At 35.7% G+C, this 18,291-nt stretch overlaps 1 protein-coding gene across 1 annotated transcript in view; it reads right to left on the reverse strand.

Moving 5' to 3' along the window:
- The window catches only part of ARAP2 (ArfGAP with RhoGAP domain, ankyrin repeat and PH domain 2), a 217,157-nt gene that overhangs the window by 81,722 nt on the left and 117,144 nt on the right, over window positions 1-18,291 (reverse strand). The window contains exons 23-26 of the mRNA XM_064584359.1: window positions 15,302-15,449; window positions 13,757-13,825; window positions 11,182-11,256; window positions 8,281-8,398 (exon numbers count right to left, since the gene is read on the reverse strand). Coding sequence (XP_064440429.1) covers window positions 8,281-8,398; window positions 11,182-11,256; window positions 13,757-13,825; window positions 15,302-15,449 — 410 coding nt within the window. The remainder of the gene's footprint in view (window positions 1-8,280; window positions 8,399-11,181; window positions 11,257-13,756; window positions 13,826-15,301; window positions 15,450-18,291) is intronic.

The following is an 18,291-nucleotide window of genomic DNA, read 5'->3' on the forward strand; positions in this document are numbered from 1 at the left end:
TCAACAGAGAATGGATGAAAATAATCATAAAATACTACTAAGTCATTTATGTCTATTAGTGAAAATATCAATCAGACTTATTATGTGGCAATATTATACAGTAACTGTTGATACAATAGTCCAAAAGTAAGAAGTTAATGACATCTTACAGATTTCTTCTTGATAAATACCCATCCATATGTTTTGTTTTAGGCAATCATATATTTAAATATATCACAAATTTTTAGCATAGAGTTAAAAAAAGTGGTTTTTACAATTATAATCAAAGCTTCATAGAAAGTTTTTTCCTGATCAAAACATGACAATCAGTTAATAAAATGTTACAACAGAAAACATATGCTCGGAAAAAAGGAAACTGAAACCTTTTCACAGTACCCTGAAAATGGCATAATTGAAACAGCAAGAACATCAGCTTTTACATAAAGATGCTGATGCAGCTTTTTCAGGATCATTGCCATGTATAAGTCAATTCAACTCTTTCATCCCTTCCTAAATACAAAGTGCACAGCATTCTGGGTTTTCATTTTCAGTTGAAGTAAGAATGCTAATGACAAACAAGAAAGAGCATGTCAAGAGTATCATACAGGAACCATGATATTTTAATTGATGATAAAATCAAAAGTAAAATGACCAAATATATCACATCCTCCTTAATACTGATCTCCCTTGCTATGACCACAGCATTCCAGAACTTATCAATAATCTCAGGTCGACAGAAAAAGAAAACAAATTTTTTCTGCTTCCAGTGTAAAGAACCAGATTTTTGCTTACTGTTCAGTATAAGGAAATACAGTTCTGCATTCTATGCTCACTGGAGCAATCCTACTCACTATGATGATGGCAATTACCAAAAAAGAAAAAAGAAAGAAAGAAAACCCACAAAAAACAACAAAAAAATGAGCGACTAAGCCATACATCTTAAAGGCAAATCTACCTCTTATTTACAAATATATCCTTTGTACACAGCAGACTGCTAAGTACATAATAAACATTCAATAAACACTCAAGGAATGAAGTATCTCATGAATTTCTATGGTGGACTACAATTAACAGAAAATATTTGTAAATGAATCTGCAGACAAAATTCTTTGTAAATTCAGACAAAATCTGTGCTTTATCAATTCCATTTTTCTTCAAGTAATTTTTTTAAAATATTTGAGCAAGAAAGAGAGAGAGGGAGAGAGAGCAAGCACGAGCAGGGGGGAGGGGCAGAGGGAGAGGGAGAAGCAGGCTGCTCCCCGCTGAGCAGGGAGCCCAATGTGGGGCTCAATCCCAGGACCCTGAGATCATGACCTGAGCTGAAGGCAGATGCTTAACCAACTGAGCCACCCAGGCACCCCTCCTCTTCAAGTTATTTTCTAAAGGTTTGATGAAAATTATAATTTCCCATAAATTGCCAAAGTTATAAATTCAATTTTTGATTACTCCATAAATGGCTGTCTTCTATTAGTGGAGGTTATAATTAGAATTAACTGTATTTAAAAAAAAAAAAAAAACTAGTAATAGAATGAGCACTCTTTTTACATTTGACATTACCTAATCCTTGGTTCCACTACTTGCAATCTCTGGGATACTACTGTTACCATTAACAGTTGCCATTTCTGGAATAACTATGTATCAGACATTATACATACTGAATACTTTGCATCTGTTATCACTTTTAATCTACACAGCACTCTTCATTAGGTATCATTCATATTTTACATGTAAAGGAACCCAAGGATCAGAGCTGACTTGCCTAAAGTCAAACCCTAGGTGGTTCAAGGGAAGAACAAAGATTTGAACCTCAAATCTATCTTACTTTCAAGCCCAATATTTTTAAATGCCACACTTAAGTCTTACTTTGGGCAACTATGTAAACTCCATAATGATTTTCTCACATGTAATTTGGGGAAAAAAGCATCAAATTGCTAAGATTTTTTTGAGGACCAAACAAGGTAACAAAAGTGAAAAGAAGGTCAGTTCATACTTCCCCCTTCCCTTGCCTATCATTGTGAGAAGATGATAAGGAAATAATACTTTGTTTCAACATCCTGCACTTAACGAAACTGATGAGCCCACAGTTGGCTTGGAAGTGAGAATTGTATTCCTAACCGGAAAACAGTATCTGGACTGAAATAAAAGCTCCCTCTTCTTTATTACAAGATTAAATTGGTAATGAGACTTCCGAGTATCAGAACATTGGTATTAAAGAGGGTCACTATTACAAGTAGATACTACAGTGACAGATCTAAAGTGTTCTTAGTTATACTGAAATCACAGTATTACTGACACCATAGATACAGAAGTAAATACAGATTTGCAAAAAAATTTGTCAAGTATGTTTTTCTCATCAGTATCACAGTATGAAATACTTCAGGAGAATGAAAATCCTGAAGATCCAAGTTCCTGTATAAAAGTAAGAGCTGAAACATGGGATGAAAAGTATTTATTAGACTATCAAATGCTACATTTATAAAATGGCATTAAAATCTACCTTAAGAGATAATAGGCAGGGAAAACTGAGACATCAAACATTGCGGGAATATAAATTCCTACAAATAAACAAGTTTTTATTTATAGTTCCATTTGCAAACCATCTGTCATGATAGATTATATGGTATGCACGTCATCTGGCATTAGGGCATTACTAGAAATAAATAACTCAGTTGCATACTATCTATAGCATAAAAATTGCTGAAAATTCAGTGTAGTTATTTGAGAAGAAAAGGTTACGGAGGTGGTTATTTAGCTAGGTAAATCACATTATCAGTATCTTAAAATCAGGGTCACAGAATAAACCTGGCCTCCCTTGTTAAAGAGAGAACTATCCATTTTGCACTCCAAATGTTAGAATGAATGGGATGTCAGATACTTTGTCTTCATTAGTTCATCTTGACTGCACTCCAAATAACGGGTGTTATCCTTAAATTTCTGGCAGTAGTGACACAGGATTTCCTGAAACAATGATGATTCCCTCAATAGTTAAATTCTTAGTCCGAAACTAAGAGCTGTGCAAGTTTTTCTCTGTCCTGTCCACAATCAGAGGGTGAAAGCACTTTCTGTGTCATCAGGAGAGAGGCTGGAAAGAATCTTGATTAAATAAATGAACAGATCTGGGGCACCTAGATGGCTCAGTGGGTTAAGCAGTTGCCTGAGGCTCAGGTCATGATCCCAGAGGCCCCCTATAGGGCTCCCTGCTCAGTGGGGAGTCTGCTTCTCCCTCTTCCTCTGCCCCTGCTCCTGTGTCCTCTCTCTCTCACTCACTCTCTCTTAAATAAATAAAATCTTAAAAAAGAAAATGAACAGATCTTTCATATCACATTAACTATAAGGAAGAAACAAGAAAACGCCTTGTTACAATATTGCTTTAGAGAATGTAACTGCTTCACAAACTTGAACCTCTCAGTGAAGAAGTCTACTTAAATTAGGCCCCCTGGGTGGTTATTTATTTACTTTTTTCCAGCATGTAAAGGCCCTGAGGATATGGGACTACATCTGCAGAGGAGAGCTTCAGTTTTAAGATGAAGCATTAAAATAAGAGCATACTTGAGAAGGTTAGCTATTCATGAAGGTGATACCTTCTCCTAAGGTGGGTTTCAGCTTGTCTTAGTGATTGGCAGCAGTGGGTTAAGGATGTTTGGCATCTTTCAAAGAATGAGACAAAGAATGACTTTTCTTTATCCAGTACAAATTTCAAATGTCCCATTAGACATTCACTTAGAGGAAAAACCAGTTTATAAATTAACTGAGCCTAGAATCTAACTCAGGTTTACATATATATTCTCAAAATATTTATATGGTTTTAATATGACATATTTTTCCATCAATTTGACTACCAGATAAGCAAAACAAGATTACTCTTTGTATGTCAGAATCTAATCCCCAATGTGATGGTATTAGTAGGTACGGCCTTCTGGAGGTCATGTGCACAGTTGTCACATCCATGGTAATTCCATTTATAGGTTTAAGAATCTATTTTCAGGGGTGCCGGGGTGGCTCAGTCATTGGGGGTCTGCCTTCGGCTCGGGTCATGATCCCAGGGTCCTGGGACTGAGCCCCACATCGTGCTCCCTGCTCCTCAGGAAGCCTGCTTCTCCCTCTCCCACTCCCCCTGCTTGTGTTCCTTCTCTCACTGTGTTTTCTGTCAAGTAAATAAATAAAATCTTTAAAAAAAAAAAAAAAGAATCTATTTTCAGGGACGCCTGGGTGGCTCAGTTGGTTAAGCGTCTGCCTTCGGCTCAGGTCATGATCCCAGCATCCTGGGATGGAGTCCCACCATCGGGCTCCTTGCTCAGCAGGTAGCCTGCTTCTCCCTCTGCCCACCGCTGCCCATGCTTGTGCTTGCTCTCTCTCTCTCTCTGACAAATAAATAAAATCTTCAAAAAAAAAAAAAATCTATTTTCATTATCCCCAACCATCTAGGAGTGTCTGAGCATTTATACAATATATATTTGCTTCTTATTTTTATATAATTAGGTAATAATATTTTTTTTAAATATAAGTATAATAGATTATCTCAGAAGAGTAAAAGGAACATTACAAAATATTATAAAAAGGGGCAGTGGATAGGATAGGGTAGAAAACTATTGCTTTAAAATTTACTGACACCTAAAATAAAATCCAGCACTTCTGATTCACTTACTTACCTATTTACCTATTTATTTTTGGTTACTTTGTTACTTGGGGGGATTTATCTTTACATTTGAAAAAGCAGCAATTCCCCCGCTGACATTCTTCCTATCAACTTACAGTCTTGTGACTACCAACGCCTTCACTTTTATCTTCTTTTTATATTTCACTTTAGCCTCCCTGCATGTTACTAGAAATAAAGCTTTTAACATTTCAGAAGGTCAGGTGGAACACAGGTTCCCATCTGCTTCAGTAAGCCAGCACAGTCCCAGGCCCCTCTGCTGCTTTCCCAGCCCTGCTCCCTCAGAAGCAGTAAAAATGATCTTAGCTTTCTCTTCCAGAGAATTCTACTTAAAGAGTTGACCAAATGTTAAAACCATGCCAAATCTGAATTCTTAACTCCATCAAATGTCTTTTTTTCTTGGTGTACATGGGGTGTTCCTTTGATTATATATTTAGATATTTGCGAATCCAAACGACTTGAGGTCTCCTAAGTCTTTTTATATTCTCATCAAAACTTTTTTTTTGTTAATTGGAGAAAAGGAACCAAGGGGGGAAAAAAAAAACAATCCAATCTTAACATTTGTGATGTACTAATTGTCATATTCAAGTTGATACTCATTTTCAGAGTAAGCATCCCTTCATTTTCCAAGAGAAATCTAGTAACTGTTTCCAGATATATGGCAATCTCCCTTCTAGCTATATATAATTCCTACCTATCCTCATTCATTCTGCTTGCTCCTCTCAGTCAGGAGCACCAATGCCCACAGGCACAAAGCTCCAGCGATGTGACACAGAGATATTCTTTGATTCAATCCTCGAGAGAATAAGAGTAGTGGGGAGAGGATACCTACACCAGATCCATGATTCATGATTTTGCTGTGGATCTCCTAATAAAAACAACAAAAACAGAAGCATATAGGAAACAATCAGCTGTCTAAGAGCTAACCAGGGCCTTGAGATATCCTAGTGATTGCTAATCTGTAAGCAGAAATCACTTCTCATGTACCTTCCACATTTTGATACATCTGATCCAAAGAGCAACAGTCCAAGTTCAGAATGTATCTATTTTTTGTCCCACCACAGTTAACAAGATACTTGTAGGGTATGTTCCACATCAATGCATTCTACTAGAGGTAGTGACAGGTATAAAGGTCTAAAAAACATGGTAAATGTCCTAAAAAACATATGGTCTAGGACAGAGCCACATATATATACATTACTATTCTACAAGTAGATAATATGCAGTATTATAGATCAATAAACAAGTAATCAGGAAAAGCTCCCTGAGAAGAACTATGTTCATCTAAACATCATCAAGGAAGAAAGATTAGTTGAACTGGATCTTGAAGGATAGGCAATGAGGAAATAATAAAAGGGTTTTAAATGGTGGAACAATATGATCTTATTTGTAATTCAGAAAGATACAGTTATCTTTTACTCACAAATATGATGAAGCTAGTAACCCACCCCCTTTTCTTAAATGAAACAACAAAAATCAAAAGACTGCACCATCCATATACCTACAGTAATGCAAAAATTGTGCTTCACTTATTCAGTAGATTTTAATTGTCTGGAAACTATGTCCAAGGCGCTATGCCAGATACTTGATATAGAAAAAAGTATCCCCCTTCCTTCCAAGGAGCTCTCAAGAGATGAATATAAATCCATGTGATAGGCACTATAAGATAAGACAAAGTGCAAAGAACCCTTAGTATGTGTTTTAAAGGAGGTCAGCTGGTGGGCCAGACGGGGGAGAGTAAAGATGCACTGGGAAAACACCAGCTCATGCAGGTTAGGCAAGCACAAAGAAGGAAGGGATTATCTATAAAGAACATGTAAAATAAGAAAAGATGGCAAGGAGCTTGGGTCAGCAGAAACCTACCACTTAGGGGACAGACAGAAGAATTGACAAATGAGATAAAACGATTAGAGAGCCAGGAGGAGCATCCACACAGTGTCAAAAACAGAGTGAAGACCTTCAAAAGGAAAGGGAATGCTCATTAACAATAAACTCTACAGAAAGGACAAGTAAAGCCTGAAGCAAATAAACTGGACTTGGAAGCTGGGGGTGGGGTGGGGCGGAACGGGGGGTCATACTGATCACCTGCTAGACCACTTCCTGTAAATGGGGTGATTGAGTATGGGGAGACACAGTGTGAACCAACATCAAAGCATGGGAGTCATGTACTCTTGACAATGAATATTAAAAAAAAATTACTTTTGAATACAAATTAGATTTTTTTTATGTTATGTTAATCACCATACATTACATCATTAGTTTCTGATGTAGTGTTCCATGATTCATTGTTTGCATATAACACCCAGTGCTACATTCAATACGTGCCCTTTAATACCCATCACCAGGCTAACCCATCCTCCCATCCCCCTTCCCCTCTAGAACCCTCAGTTTGTTTCTCAGAGTCCATTGTCTCTCATGGTTCCTCTCCCCCTCCAATTTCCCCACCTTCATTTTTCCCTTCCTACTATCTTCTTTTTTTTAACATATAATGTATTATTTGTTTCAGGGGTACAGGTCTGTGATTCAACAGTCTTACACAATTCACAGCACTCACCATAGCACATACCCTCCCCAATGTCTATCACCCAGCCACCTCTTCCCTCCCATCCCCCACCACTCCAGCAACCCTCAGTTTGTTTCCTGAAATCTTGCCATTTGCAACGACGTGGATGGAACTGGAGGGTATTATGCTGAGCGAAATAAGTCAATCAGAGAAAGACATGTATTATTTGATCTTACTGATATGAGGAATTCTTAATCTCAGGAAACAAATTAGATTTTTAAAGAATCATGCACAGTAAAAAGAAAGAAATGAAAACATTCAAGATGAACTAATGAAAGACAAAGTATCTGACATCCCATTCATTCTAACATTGATTGCAACACTCCTAATAATACACGATGCGGTATTTCAACGTTGAATTTTAATTTTTATCTTGAGCTTGCAGTTGGCAAGATTTTACTTTTGGCAGTTTGACAACTGTACTTGAAAGGGTCCAAGACCTTAGTAGGTATCAGCTAGACAGATGGTCAAGGTACAAAGACTTTCTGCATCTTTTTTTTTTTTCCTAGAGGTCTTTACAACCAAATGGTGTCATTAGAATGTAAAGCTTATTTAGCATTTGACTACTGGAATAGTCAAGGTGTTTTAAAAGCTCTCTTCATCTTTCTGCCTCTGAGATAAAAGATGACAAGATATCTGATCCACTCCACTAAAGACAGAGGACAGGGAAAAAGCCAAAAATAAGAGTCCACCAGGCTTAAAACAAATTGTTTTTTAAAATAATAATCTCTTAAATCAACACTCTTTGTTTTTGTTAAAAGAGTAGTATATAGCCATGAGGTGGGTGGCCATATGGTTACAAATCAAACTGCATGTCCTTATAAACAAAGGCCTATTTCATAAAGCAGCAACATAGATGCCTAATGCTTTGCACTATATTTTTATAGTCAATAATTATTGAGATGAGTAAAATCATAGGAGGTCAACCTCAAGTGGCAATAACATATTAACACAGGCACTGAGGTAGAAGGGAATTCAAAATGAAATGTTAATATTTAAAAAACATGTTTTAATGACTTGTCACAAAAATAGTACTTCTTCACACTATAAGGAATTTAAGAATCCTAGCATGAAAATCACTTACCCAGCTCTTCATTTTCAATGACTTCAAATGTGGCCCAAATATCACCTTTCGTAGGAATTATATTTTTTATTGCTAATATATCATTAGTTAATTCCTCTGCTTCCATCACAGGAGATATCTATAAGAGAGGCAAAATTTCTTCAGAATGTATGTCAGACGCAGAAGTCGCCTAATGACAGGGCCAATAGTGCTCACCCCATCTACCAACTTACGATGCTCCAAGATTCTTACTTAGTATGTTTACCTAGCTTCTCTAAGCACACAGGAAAAACAGCCTGTTCCGATCTTCTCCGTAAAATGTAATGTGAGTGCAAAAAGATATTACAAAATAGACATAATCGGGAATATTTTTTTTTCTCACTTAGTGAGCAATTAGATCACTCAAGGAGGGAAGAAGGTACTAGTCATACACAGAAAGACCTTCACCAGACAGTGAATCCAATGGTATTCCAGGACTAAAAATTTTCACTCATCAGTTCAATAATCAAGAGTTCAAAGTGGTTTGGTTTATTCAGTCTGGGCCCTGAATTATACACAGTCGATTGCTGTCTACCATGCCAAAAAGCCCCAGGGTTTTAGTGGTCTGTGGTGTGCCCTGCCGTGCCAAGCGACAGACGGTGGAATACCAAAGCATGCTGGAGCCAGGATTTCAGGGCAGAGGGCAGAGTCTGCAGTGCCAGCCTTGGGGCCAGCTCCACAAGAGTCCCAAAGCCTCAGGCCATGACATAAGCACACCATCTTCTTCAGGGACTTTTGGGGTTTTTGATTGGTTTCTTCTTGTTTTTGTTTTTGCCAATCTTAAATGCATACTGGACAAAAGCAAGCTGGCTTTTTTCAATATGAATTTAGTTATAACGTTAAACAAACAGAAGATGTTTTAAACATTAGGATACTGCAACTGCAACCTAGTTTGCACTTTTTCAGTAAAAGTATGTACCCATTTAAAAATTTCTTCAAAAAGGAATGTGCTCATTACCATTTCTCCTGTCCAGTACATAAGCATATCACACATATGTAACATAAAACACACTTTGTTACAGGTAACTCCTACGGTTCATCTTCTGTACTTTGTGGAATGTATAGCTTTCTTCGGGAATATATGAATGATACAATAAAGTCCACTGGTTTTTATTTTTAAAATCCCAACTAAATATAATCTTAAAAGAATAAAAAACCTCACTATCTGGGAAAACTGGAAAACTTTAAGCAACAGAAACATTAGATGAATCATTTCAATAATGCTGCTCACACCTCAATGGCTTTAACATTTTTTAAGAAGCATACCCTTTCTTAAAATAATAAATTAATGAGAAACCAAACTGTGAAGGAGTCAGCCGGGAGTGCCTCAAGTTGACACAGGAACTGGAACTCCATTCCTTGTCCCCAAAGGCTCCCAAGGACAAGGAACCCCCAGAACTACTAGAACTACACAAAGCATGCTTTGGAAATCATTACTCCAAGGAATATACAAATCAGTATGATGATCATCAGGTTAGGAATATGATGATCAAGGAATGTGTTCTGGCCTTAATACTTTTAATTCCCAGTTTGTATTCATGTAAACTTGAGACATTACTTGCTTCACCTATCTCCTGGGGCTGAGGTAATGACCAGCTGAAATAAATATAACTGAAGAGTTTTCTAAAGTCTCAAGCATGAAACAAATGTTAATGATTATTTTTACATAGTTTTTGTTATGTTTTTAAAGAGAATTTGAAGTTGTTATAGGTGAAACTGGGCAGTCCTTTATGTGCATATACTTAAAATAAGAATTTTGGTCTATTGTAATAACTTGTGTTATGGTCTTATCGATAAGATAAAATTAAAATGAGCTGCTAAACAGTTTGTGTGTAGGTGGAGCTAAGTCATGTGCTTTGAATTGAATACCTCTTCTAGCATTAACGATGAACTTGTGCTGATTATCTGTACTACTTCCTTGTGTCCCCTATTATCAACATACCACAAGCAATATAAGAAATTTGATGTGGCCAAGGAGTGGCAAGACTCCTGCCTCTTAGCGACTTATGACTGTAGTGGTTCACGCCATGTTCTAAGTGAGTTAACCAGTGCCACAGAGACACAATATGTAATCATTAAAAAATATAAATGAGTGATTACAATATATTTAACAAAACTAAAGTCCAGAAATATATAAGACTCTACTTAAATCTTGGACTTTAGATGGCAGACTGTCTTCCTCATACAGAGAATGTAGTCTTAACTGAGTAGGAAACTGAATTATCACTGTTACCCTCCCTAAGGCAGATGGGATACAGAATATGGCAGCACAAGGACACTTTTAACTCAGAAAAAAAAAAAAAAAAAAAGATTCATATTCTCAAAAAAGAGTTGTCCAATATTCAAATAAATTGGAAGATAGGAAGTTAGTCTAGAATACAAGAGTGGAAGACTATTAATAAATAATAAAAATAATATAGGACTAGTAGTATTGATTATTTATTAAACACTTACGTGCCAAGCAATTTACTGTTTTAGAAGCAGTATCCTATTGAGGACTCACATCAATGATATGATGTAAATACTCTAATTATCCTCATTTTACAGGTGAGATGATTGCAATTCAGAGTAAGTTAACTTGCCTAATGTTAAGATGCTATGAAGGGGAGAAACAAGTATTTGAGGTCAGGTTATTTTCTAGAACCTACAGAAAATCCTAACCATAACCTAAAGCATCTAAGATGTTCTCTTTCCAAATGACTAAAACATGGAATTCCTGGAGGATTTTGGAATAAAAAGTCAATCCTATCAATCAGTCACTGTTTGAACGAGACAGGTAAAATAAAATATAAGAAATAATGGAGAATTCAAGATATAGGAATTAATGCATATTAATACTGGCAACTTCCAAAAGTACTCTTTACATCCATCTTTAGGACTCACCCGAATTATAATACTGCAGTCAGGTTCCTTCCTTTCTACATACACTTCGATTAACAAATCTCCAGCCTGGGAAACCTAGAAAGGGGCAGATGTGAAAACAACAAATGTAAGTATGACACTTAAGACACAAAGTCCTAGCCCTATTTCTAAATATTTCATAATAGTGAAATCAGCCTGTCAATAGCATGATGATACACATTTTCCAGATGCAGTTGACAAGGAATCTACACAAATGATGTAATCCCAGTGCAATTTTTTTTTTTCATCTCTTAACCAAGAGTTTAATGTCCTGAATATTCTTGGTAAAATAATGAATCTGGCTACAATGGGAACAGGCTGACGTCAACAAGAGAAGGTAGAAGAGCCATCACCATGAATAGGACAAACAAAATGAGAAGTGCAAATGATCCATATGTAATTGTGCTCTAAGCTACAGTGTGGGTATAATACCATTATTTAAAAGGGAAAAAAGGTGTTGCTAAATTTTCAAAGAGATGTATCAAAAATTGAAATTTGAGGATAAATTAGGTTGGAGCTGTATTAAAACTAGAGAAAATATATTTAGCAAAGAAAAAAAAGTGAAGTGCTAGAATAAGGTAGATGAAAAAGAGAAGCTTTTATTTTAATTATCATCAGCCAACCATGTAGTGCTCCAATATTTGGGTCACTATTATATCCCAGGAGACATATTAAGTGAAGAAGAGACAATCCAGAAAATAAAAACCATAAGATATCACTATGTAGATCGACAGTATAATGTGAAAAAGGGTAATGAAAAACCAAAGGAATCCATGAAAAATATTTTGAGTAGCTTTTTTCAGAAATTGCCTTAAGTTATGTAACCACTTAGAAATAGTATCTCTCAATTTAAAAAAAAAATGATATTGGAGAAACAATCATTCTGAAGTTAAATTTGACTAAAAATAAAACCTGATGAAGAAATTAGTGAGGAAAACATTAAAAAGGAACTTTGAGGAAGTGTTCTTAATTATTCCGGCACTACAGACTTAGAAAACCTTATTTCCAATTTTTCTTCCTCACTTTCAAAACTACACAAAAATTCGAGGGAAGAAACGATACAGTTGACATTTCTACTTTTCACTGTGTTTGCATAAACAACTCTCCAGGAAGGACACATTTTAAAAATTAAAAACGCAAACACAAAGGACTCCGAGAGAGAAGCCAAAACAAGAATAGCTAAGAAATTCAAACAGGGATAAGACACGGAGGCTGTCAGAAAAATATGCTATAGCAGTTTTTTCAATGGATTAGAGAAAAGCGCACGTGAAATAACAGGTTTCTCCAAAGTCGTCTACTTTTCTGGTCCAGTTACTCTATTTTATAGACAATTCTTTTCCTCTACTTAGTGACTTATACTTAATTAAAAAGCAGCCAAGACTCATTATTGTAATATGAATATAAAAGATAAAAATGCAAAAGGACACTCATACTTGATCTAATAACAACATAGGTAATGCTGCCAAAGATTATCCCTTGGGCTCATACAACCCTTTATTTCATGACTGAAACTCCCCAGAAAGCAGTAATTCAACTAATTCAATTCAACTCAATGAGCCAGATTTTTTAGTGTTAGGGATAACTCCTCTGGAGCCTGCATTAATGACTTAGGGTCAAAATGGAGGAGATGCTTTCTTAGGTAAGTACTCTATCACAGTACTAGTACTCAGGATCTCGGGCACTAGAATTGAAGGCTTTCCTCCCCTCCTTCATATGGAATGGTAGCTCCAGTGACTTTTCTAATATTTCAGGAATAAGGGAAATTTAGAGTCTGACTAATAAGGAAGCATTTGCCTCATTCTTTGAGTATATCTATAAACAGAATATATTTGACCCATTGATATTATTTACACTGGTATCCTGTATCCACTACAATTCAAAGTGATTAGAGGAAGATTAAATATGAATTTTAAGAAAATCCAGTGAATGTTCACCAAACAAGGGAAGCCTTGCTGGAAAACTGCAGTGCAACCTGAACACACAAATCCAATATAATGCGACTGAGGAAAGCAAAAGAAGGTTTAGAAAATAGTCAATTTAAGACATAAATCAGCATATGTGACAAAGATGACATTAGAAACATTCCACTAATATAATCATCTGAGAGCATGCAGAGCAAAAGCATAGAAGAAATAATTTGTATTTTCAAAATCATAATGGAAAGAATCATTATAGAGCTGAATTTTCAATTTACTCTAGTATTTCTTTGGCTTTAAATGCTTCCTTTGAAATCCACTGGCATTTTTAATAGCGCATTTGTAAGTAAAAATTGATTTTATAAAGGGCATTAATAAGATTAATAATGATTTTTCCCTCTGTATTTTGAAAAATTTACATTAACATACTTTGGCACTTTGCATAGAAGCATCATGCTGCAAAAATATGCAACTATTTTATCTAGATTCTTTTTTCCCCATTACTTTTACTTTGCTTCAAATAGGAACTTGAAAATAAATACAACAAACATCTTTACTTACAACAGAAGTTTTTGGGGTTTTTTTTTTGTTTTTTTTTTTTGTTTTTTTAATTCTTTGGAGATCTAACTAATACTACTCACTTGAGTGTCTTTCCACTTGGTAATAAAGCTATTTTCTATGTCCATTTGTTTGACTTGGTCTTCTTTAACCTGTTTAAAATATAATTTGGGACATTCTAATAAAATACAAGAAGTGATGGTACTCATCCTCACATAACTCTTCAGGAATTTAAAGACCAACAATTTAAAAATAAATGAGAATGGACATCTTAATCAGCATGGGCCCACACAGCTAGGGCAGAAATAAAGCCAACATGACAGAGCCTCATAAAGTTCAGAGCATTTTATGATGACATCACTTCAAACTGTGGATTCCATCAATGGAAGCTTTATCACTAAGCAACTTCATAAGCAGAGGGGCTTATGAATGATTTGCTAGAGTTTATGTAGGTTGAGAGACAAGACTCAGTCTCAAACTGAAATGCTCATTAAGTGCATACGAAATTTCCACCACTTCAAGTTGGAGTTAGCAAAACTACAAAGATAACCATTTATTTATTCACATAACAGTACAAAAATAGAAAATAAAGAGAGCACGTAAAGCCACACATTACTTTTTATCCTAATTCTTTCATTTCTCAGCATCAGAATTATTGCAAAGAAGCTGTTGTTGATCAAAAACAGTGGACACATACAGAAAGAAAATAAAAGATCAAAGAGCAAAGAGAATCCAACAATTTTGGTGTCCATTCCTATATAAATTAAGATAAAAACTCTGTGTTTTTATTTTATTAAAATAGAGTTTCTTTCCTTTGGCTAAGGACTCTTGTGATCACTTAAAGAAGGTAAGTCTACATATAATAACCTATTACATTAACCCACTTGATTTCAACTAACATATCCATAACCCTGGAAAACAAGAAGTCTTATACAACACCATTTAACAAAGAGCCCCCAAAGGTTATAAGACAGCCATGCCAGTGGTAATTAAGTGATGAAACTGAACCTTTGACTCAGATCCCTTATATTCTCCCCCCATATTCAAATCCTGGGCTTATTTCCTCTATTTTTACTTCCTTCAACTAAGAAATCATCCTTATTCTGACAGTTTCCTGATGAAACACTGAATATATTGACTTCATAAAATAGCAAATGAAAGTCAAATAATTAGAATAGATGACTTAGTAAAAACCACAGGATATTATTTCAGGTTTTTCTTCATTTCTAATTCAGACACAATTAAAAGGAAACACTAAAATGCATTCAATTGCAGAATTTATCAGCCTGGTATCTCCTACCAAATTTATGAAATTCATAATTTCACACCTCTGAGTAGACATACTTAATACATACAACATACTGACAAAGAAAAAAAAGCCATAGAAACACCATAAATAGAAAATACTCTGTCCAAAAGACACCAGATGGCTTTCAAAGCAGCCAAATTTAAAATGAATGGCTACAGCTTAAAAGGCTAGTTGTATTTAAAGTATTAAAAATCATATAACTATCCTTTATTTTTAGATATTCAAAAGACTTGATTATAAACAAACTAAAATGTATTTTTTAATTTGCCAACAGTAACATCAAAACTATTTTAACAAGGGCAGGATATAAAATATTTACCTCAAATATCTCAACATAATTATTAATTAAGTCCTCGATTACATTCACTTCTTCACTAGTTTGTCCCTTAGTTTGAAACAAACAGGATGAAAAGACCAAGGCCAAATTATGCGCATTCATGTGATTGATTTCTGAGCATTTCTGAACCCTGTTAGAGAAAAGCATAGCTCATTACCACACATTTCTATTTGAAAATTTCATAGAACTTTAGTCACAGTACCCATTTATCATTATTTAGCACACACATATTGAAGGTCTCTGATATAACAGGTATGGTGGTGATTTAAAGAAAACTGCAGTTCTTGTTTCCAGCTAGTTTACAGTCTAGTTAAGAACATAAGAAAAAAACTAAAAGAAGATATGACTACAGGTTACAAAGCAGTACTTGTTTGTTGATTGGAGGAGGGACCCACCATATCCAAATAATTCCAGATAACGGTGCAACCTGAGACTAAGGCATAAAGATGTGCTTGAACAATGGTGGAAAATGTGCATTATGCTTCAGTCCCTTATGAAGCATAAATAAAAGAGGGAATGGGGGAAGTAGGAAACAAGGCAAGAAAGGTGAATTGGGAGGCATATAGGAGAGAGTTCCAAATTCAAGGTTCAAGGCTGAGCTGAGTTTTCCAGGAAGGGCAAATCAGGTGAGAAAATATTTGCAGCATGTGTTTGTACGGTTATTCAAAATTGGATATTCTCTCTCAGAAAGCAAACACTTAATTTAAAAATACAATTATACTTTTCTTGGATATTATTGAGTGGCTTTTTGCAATGAACAGACATGAACAGAGGAGTCAACTCTCCCCATGAGTAAGCTACAACATTTGGGTCTTACGAAGAGCCCTTAAAGTACAGCTGACCTTCGAACAACACAGTTTGAACTGTGTGGGTCCACTTCCATGTGGATTCTTTTCCATAAATACACTACAGTACTATTAATATATTTTCTTTATGATTTTCCTAATAACATTTGCATCTATAAAAATGCACAGGTGATAACTATAAGTGATACACACAGAAGTATCTGTTGATGCTATTTGTCACTGACCATATATAATAGGACCCTGCTCACTTTCTTAATTACATTTATAAATTTTAAAATACATACTAAAAAAGGGAGACCAGCTGTATCAAAGGAATAAAACAAGACTAAGTTAGGTACACCCGTCTATAAAAAGCAGAGATTCTAGTAGTTACAAAAAAAGTAAAAGGCGACAGGAATATATATATATGATGATGTAAGAAACTCACAATAAAATGCCAAACTGCATAGCAGAGACAGACCAAGTATAATCATCATATGTGATTCATAAGATGCAAAAGGAATTGCAAGTTAACAGAGGAGGGTATAATAATTGTGGACATCCCTCTCGAAACCACTTCTGTACTTTTATCACACTAAATTATAAACATCTGGAAAATTTATCTGCAGGTCTGCCTGTGTTACTAGAATCGAAGCATCTCCCCGTCTGGGACTCTTGCTTTAATCACCCTGGAGTTGTGTAATAAATATCTGGTGAATGGAATTAAGTAAATGTTAGTCATGGAGGAAGCGATCTGTTATATGGGGCAGGGATGGAATTAAATGCTAAATCAACCTGACCTTATCCAAATCGACCTCGCAAACTTCTGACAACTCTATCAAACGTCCCCACCTTTTGTGAGACTTCCTTCTGCCATAGCATCCTCTTTGCTACTCTTCACCTCACTCCTCTTCCATTTCTGCAACTGCCTTAATTTCTGGCATAAAGTCCACACTACAGTTTTTTTTTTCCTTTCCTTCCTTTATTTCTCTGCCCCACATGCTATCATTCCCAAGTGTTCCTATTCAGCCCACTGAGTCTCTTCTCACTCAGGCTTTCTCATTAGAAGTCCAAGAAAACAGTTTCCTAATTAGTTTCTCTGCATCTATTCTAATCTCTTCCCAATCAATCCCATTCATGGGTTATTGTCCTAAAACAGATTTGATCAGTCACTCTTTATTACCTAAAGGAATAAAATCTAAATGTTTTTACATGACCATCTGAGCCTTTCACAACCACCTGCCAGCCAACTACCAACCAGCTTATCCCCTAGCACACCTGTTTCCCACAAAATATCCTCCACTCATTTCTTGTACTTACCTTTCTTTCACCCCAGCTCACATACCCCTTTAGATGTGAGGCATCCCCTGGGTGTCAACACACGACAAATCACTCCAACCTTCTGCCCATGCTAAAATTCTTTGTATTAAAAACTGTCCCAATGTTGCTGTGTTTCCCTAAAAAATATAAAATGCCCTGCAGCAACCCTGCGTATTCACTCGGACATCCACATGCTCAGTTTGGGAACGGTGGACTTTCAGACTTTGTCTTCATGTATTATTATCAAATGTTTCTGTTCACGTGGAATCTTAATAGGTACAGTTGTGTACATAGTAGGAACTAAAATATATGTCAGTTGGAGAGAAGGAGGGAGGGGGAAGGACAGGAATTCATTATCTCAAATTCAAACCTGAATTAAGAATTTAAAGAGTCTTAACCACCTGGGTGGCTCAGTTGGTTAAGTATCCGACTCTTGATTTGGGCTCAGGTCATGTTCTCAGGGTTGTGGGATCAAGCCCCACATCAGGGTCTGCGCTCAGCAGGAAGTCTGCTTGGTATTCTCCCGCTCCATCTCTCTCTCTCCCCTACTTCCTCCCTCTCAAAAGCATGTGCCCACTCTCTCTTAATCAATAGATTTTAAGAAAAAATATGTATAACTCCGTATTTAAAATATTAACTTAATAAACTGTAGCAGCTTGGTCATACATTAAAATATTTGAAAAACAACCATACAAAAAATATTTGAAAATATATACACTATACTTGTATAATAAGAAAATCAGTTTTATAGTAATGGAGTTTACATGCATGAGAAGTGGTAGTGGGAAAAGAAAGATAACGAGAAAAGAAATTGTGAATAATTTCCGAACGTAGACTGCAAATAAGGTAGTTTTAGTAGAAATCAGC

Source organism: Mirounga angustirostris, unplaced genomic scaffold (genome assembly GCF_029215605.1).
Source record: "Mirounga angustirostris isolate CCGP_5_RB_7025 unplaced genomic scaffold, mMirAng1.0.hap1 SCAF_2, whole genome shotgun sequence".
NCBI classification, from domain to species: Eukaryota; Metazoa; Chordata; class Mammalia; order Carnivora; family Phocidae; genus Mirounga; species Mirounga angustirostris.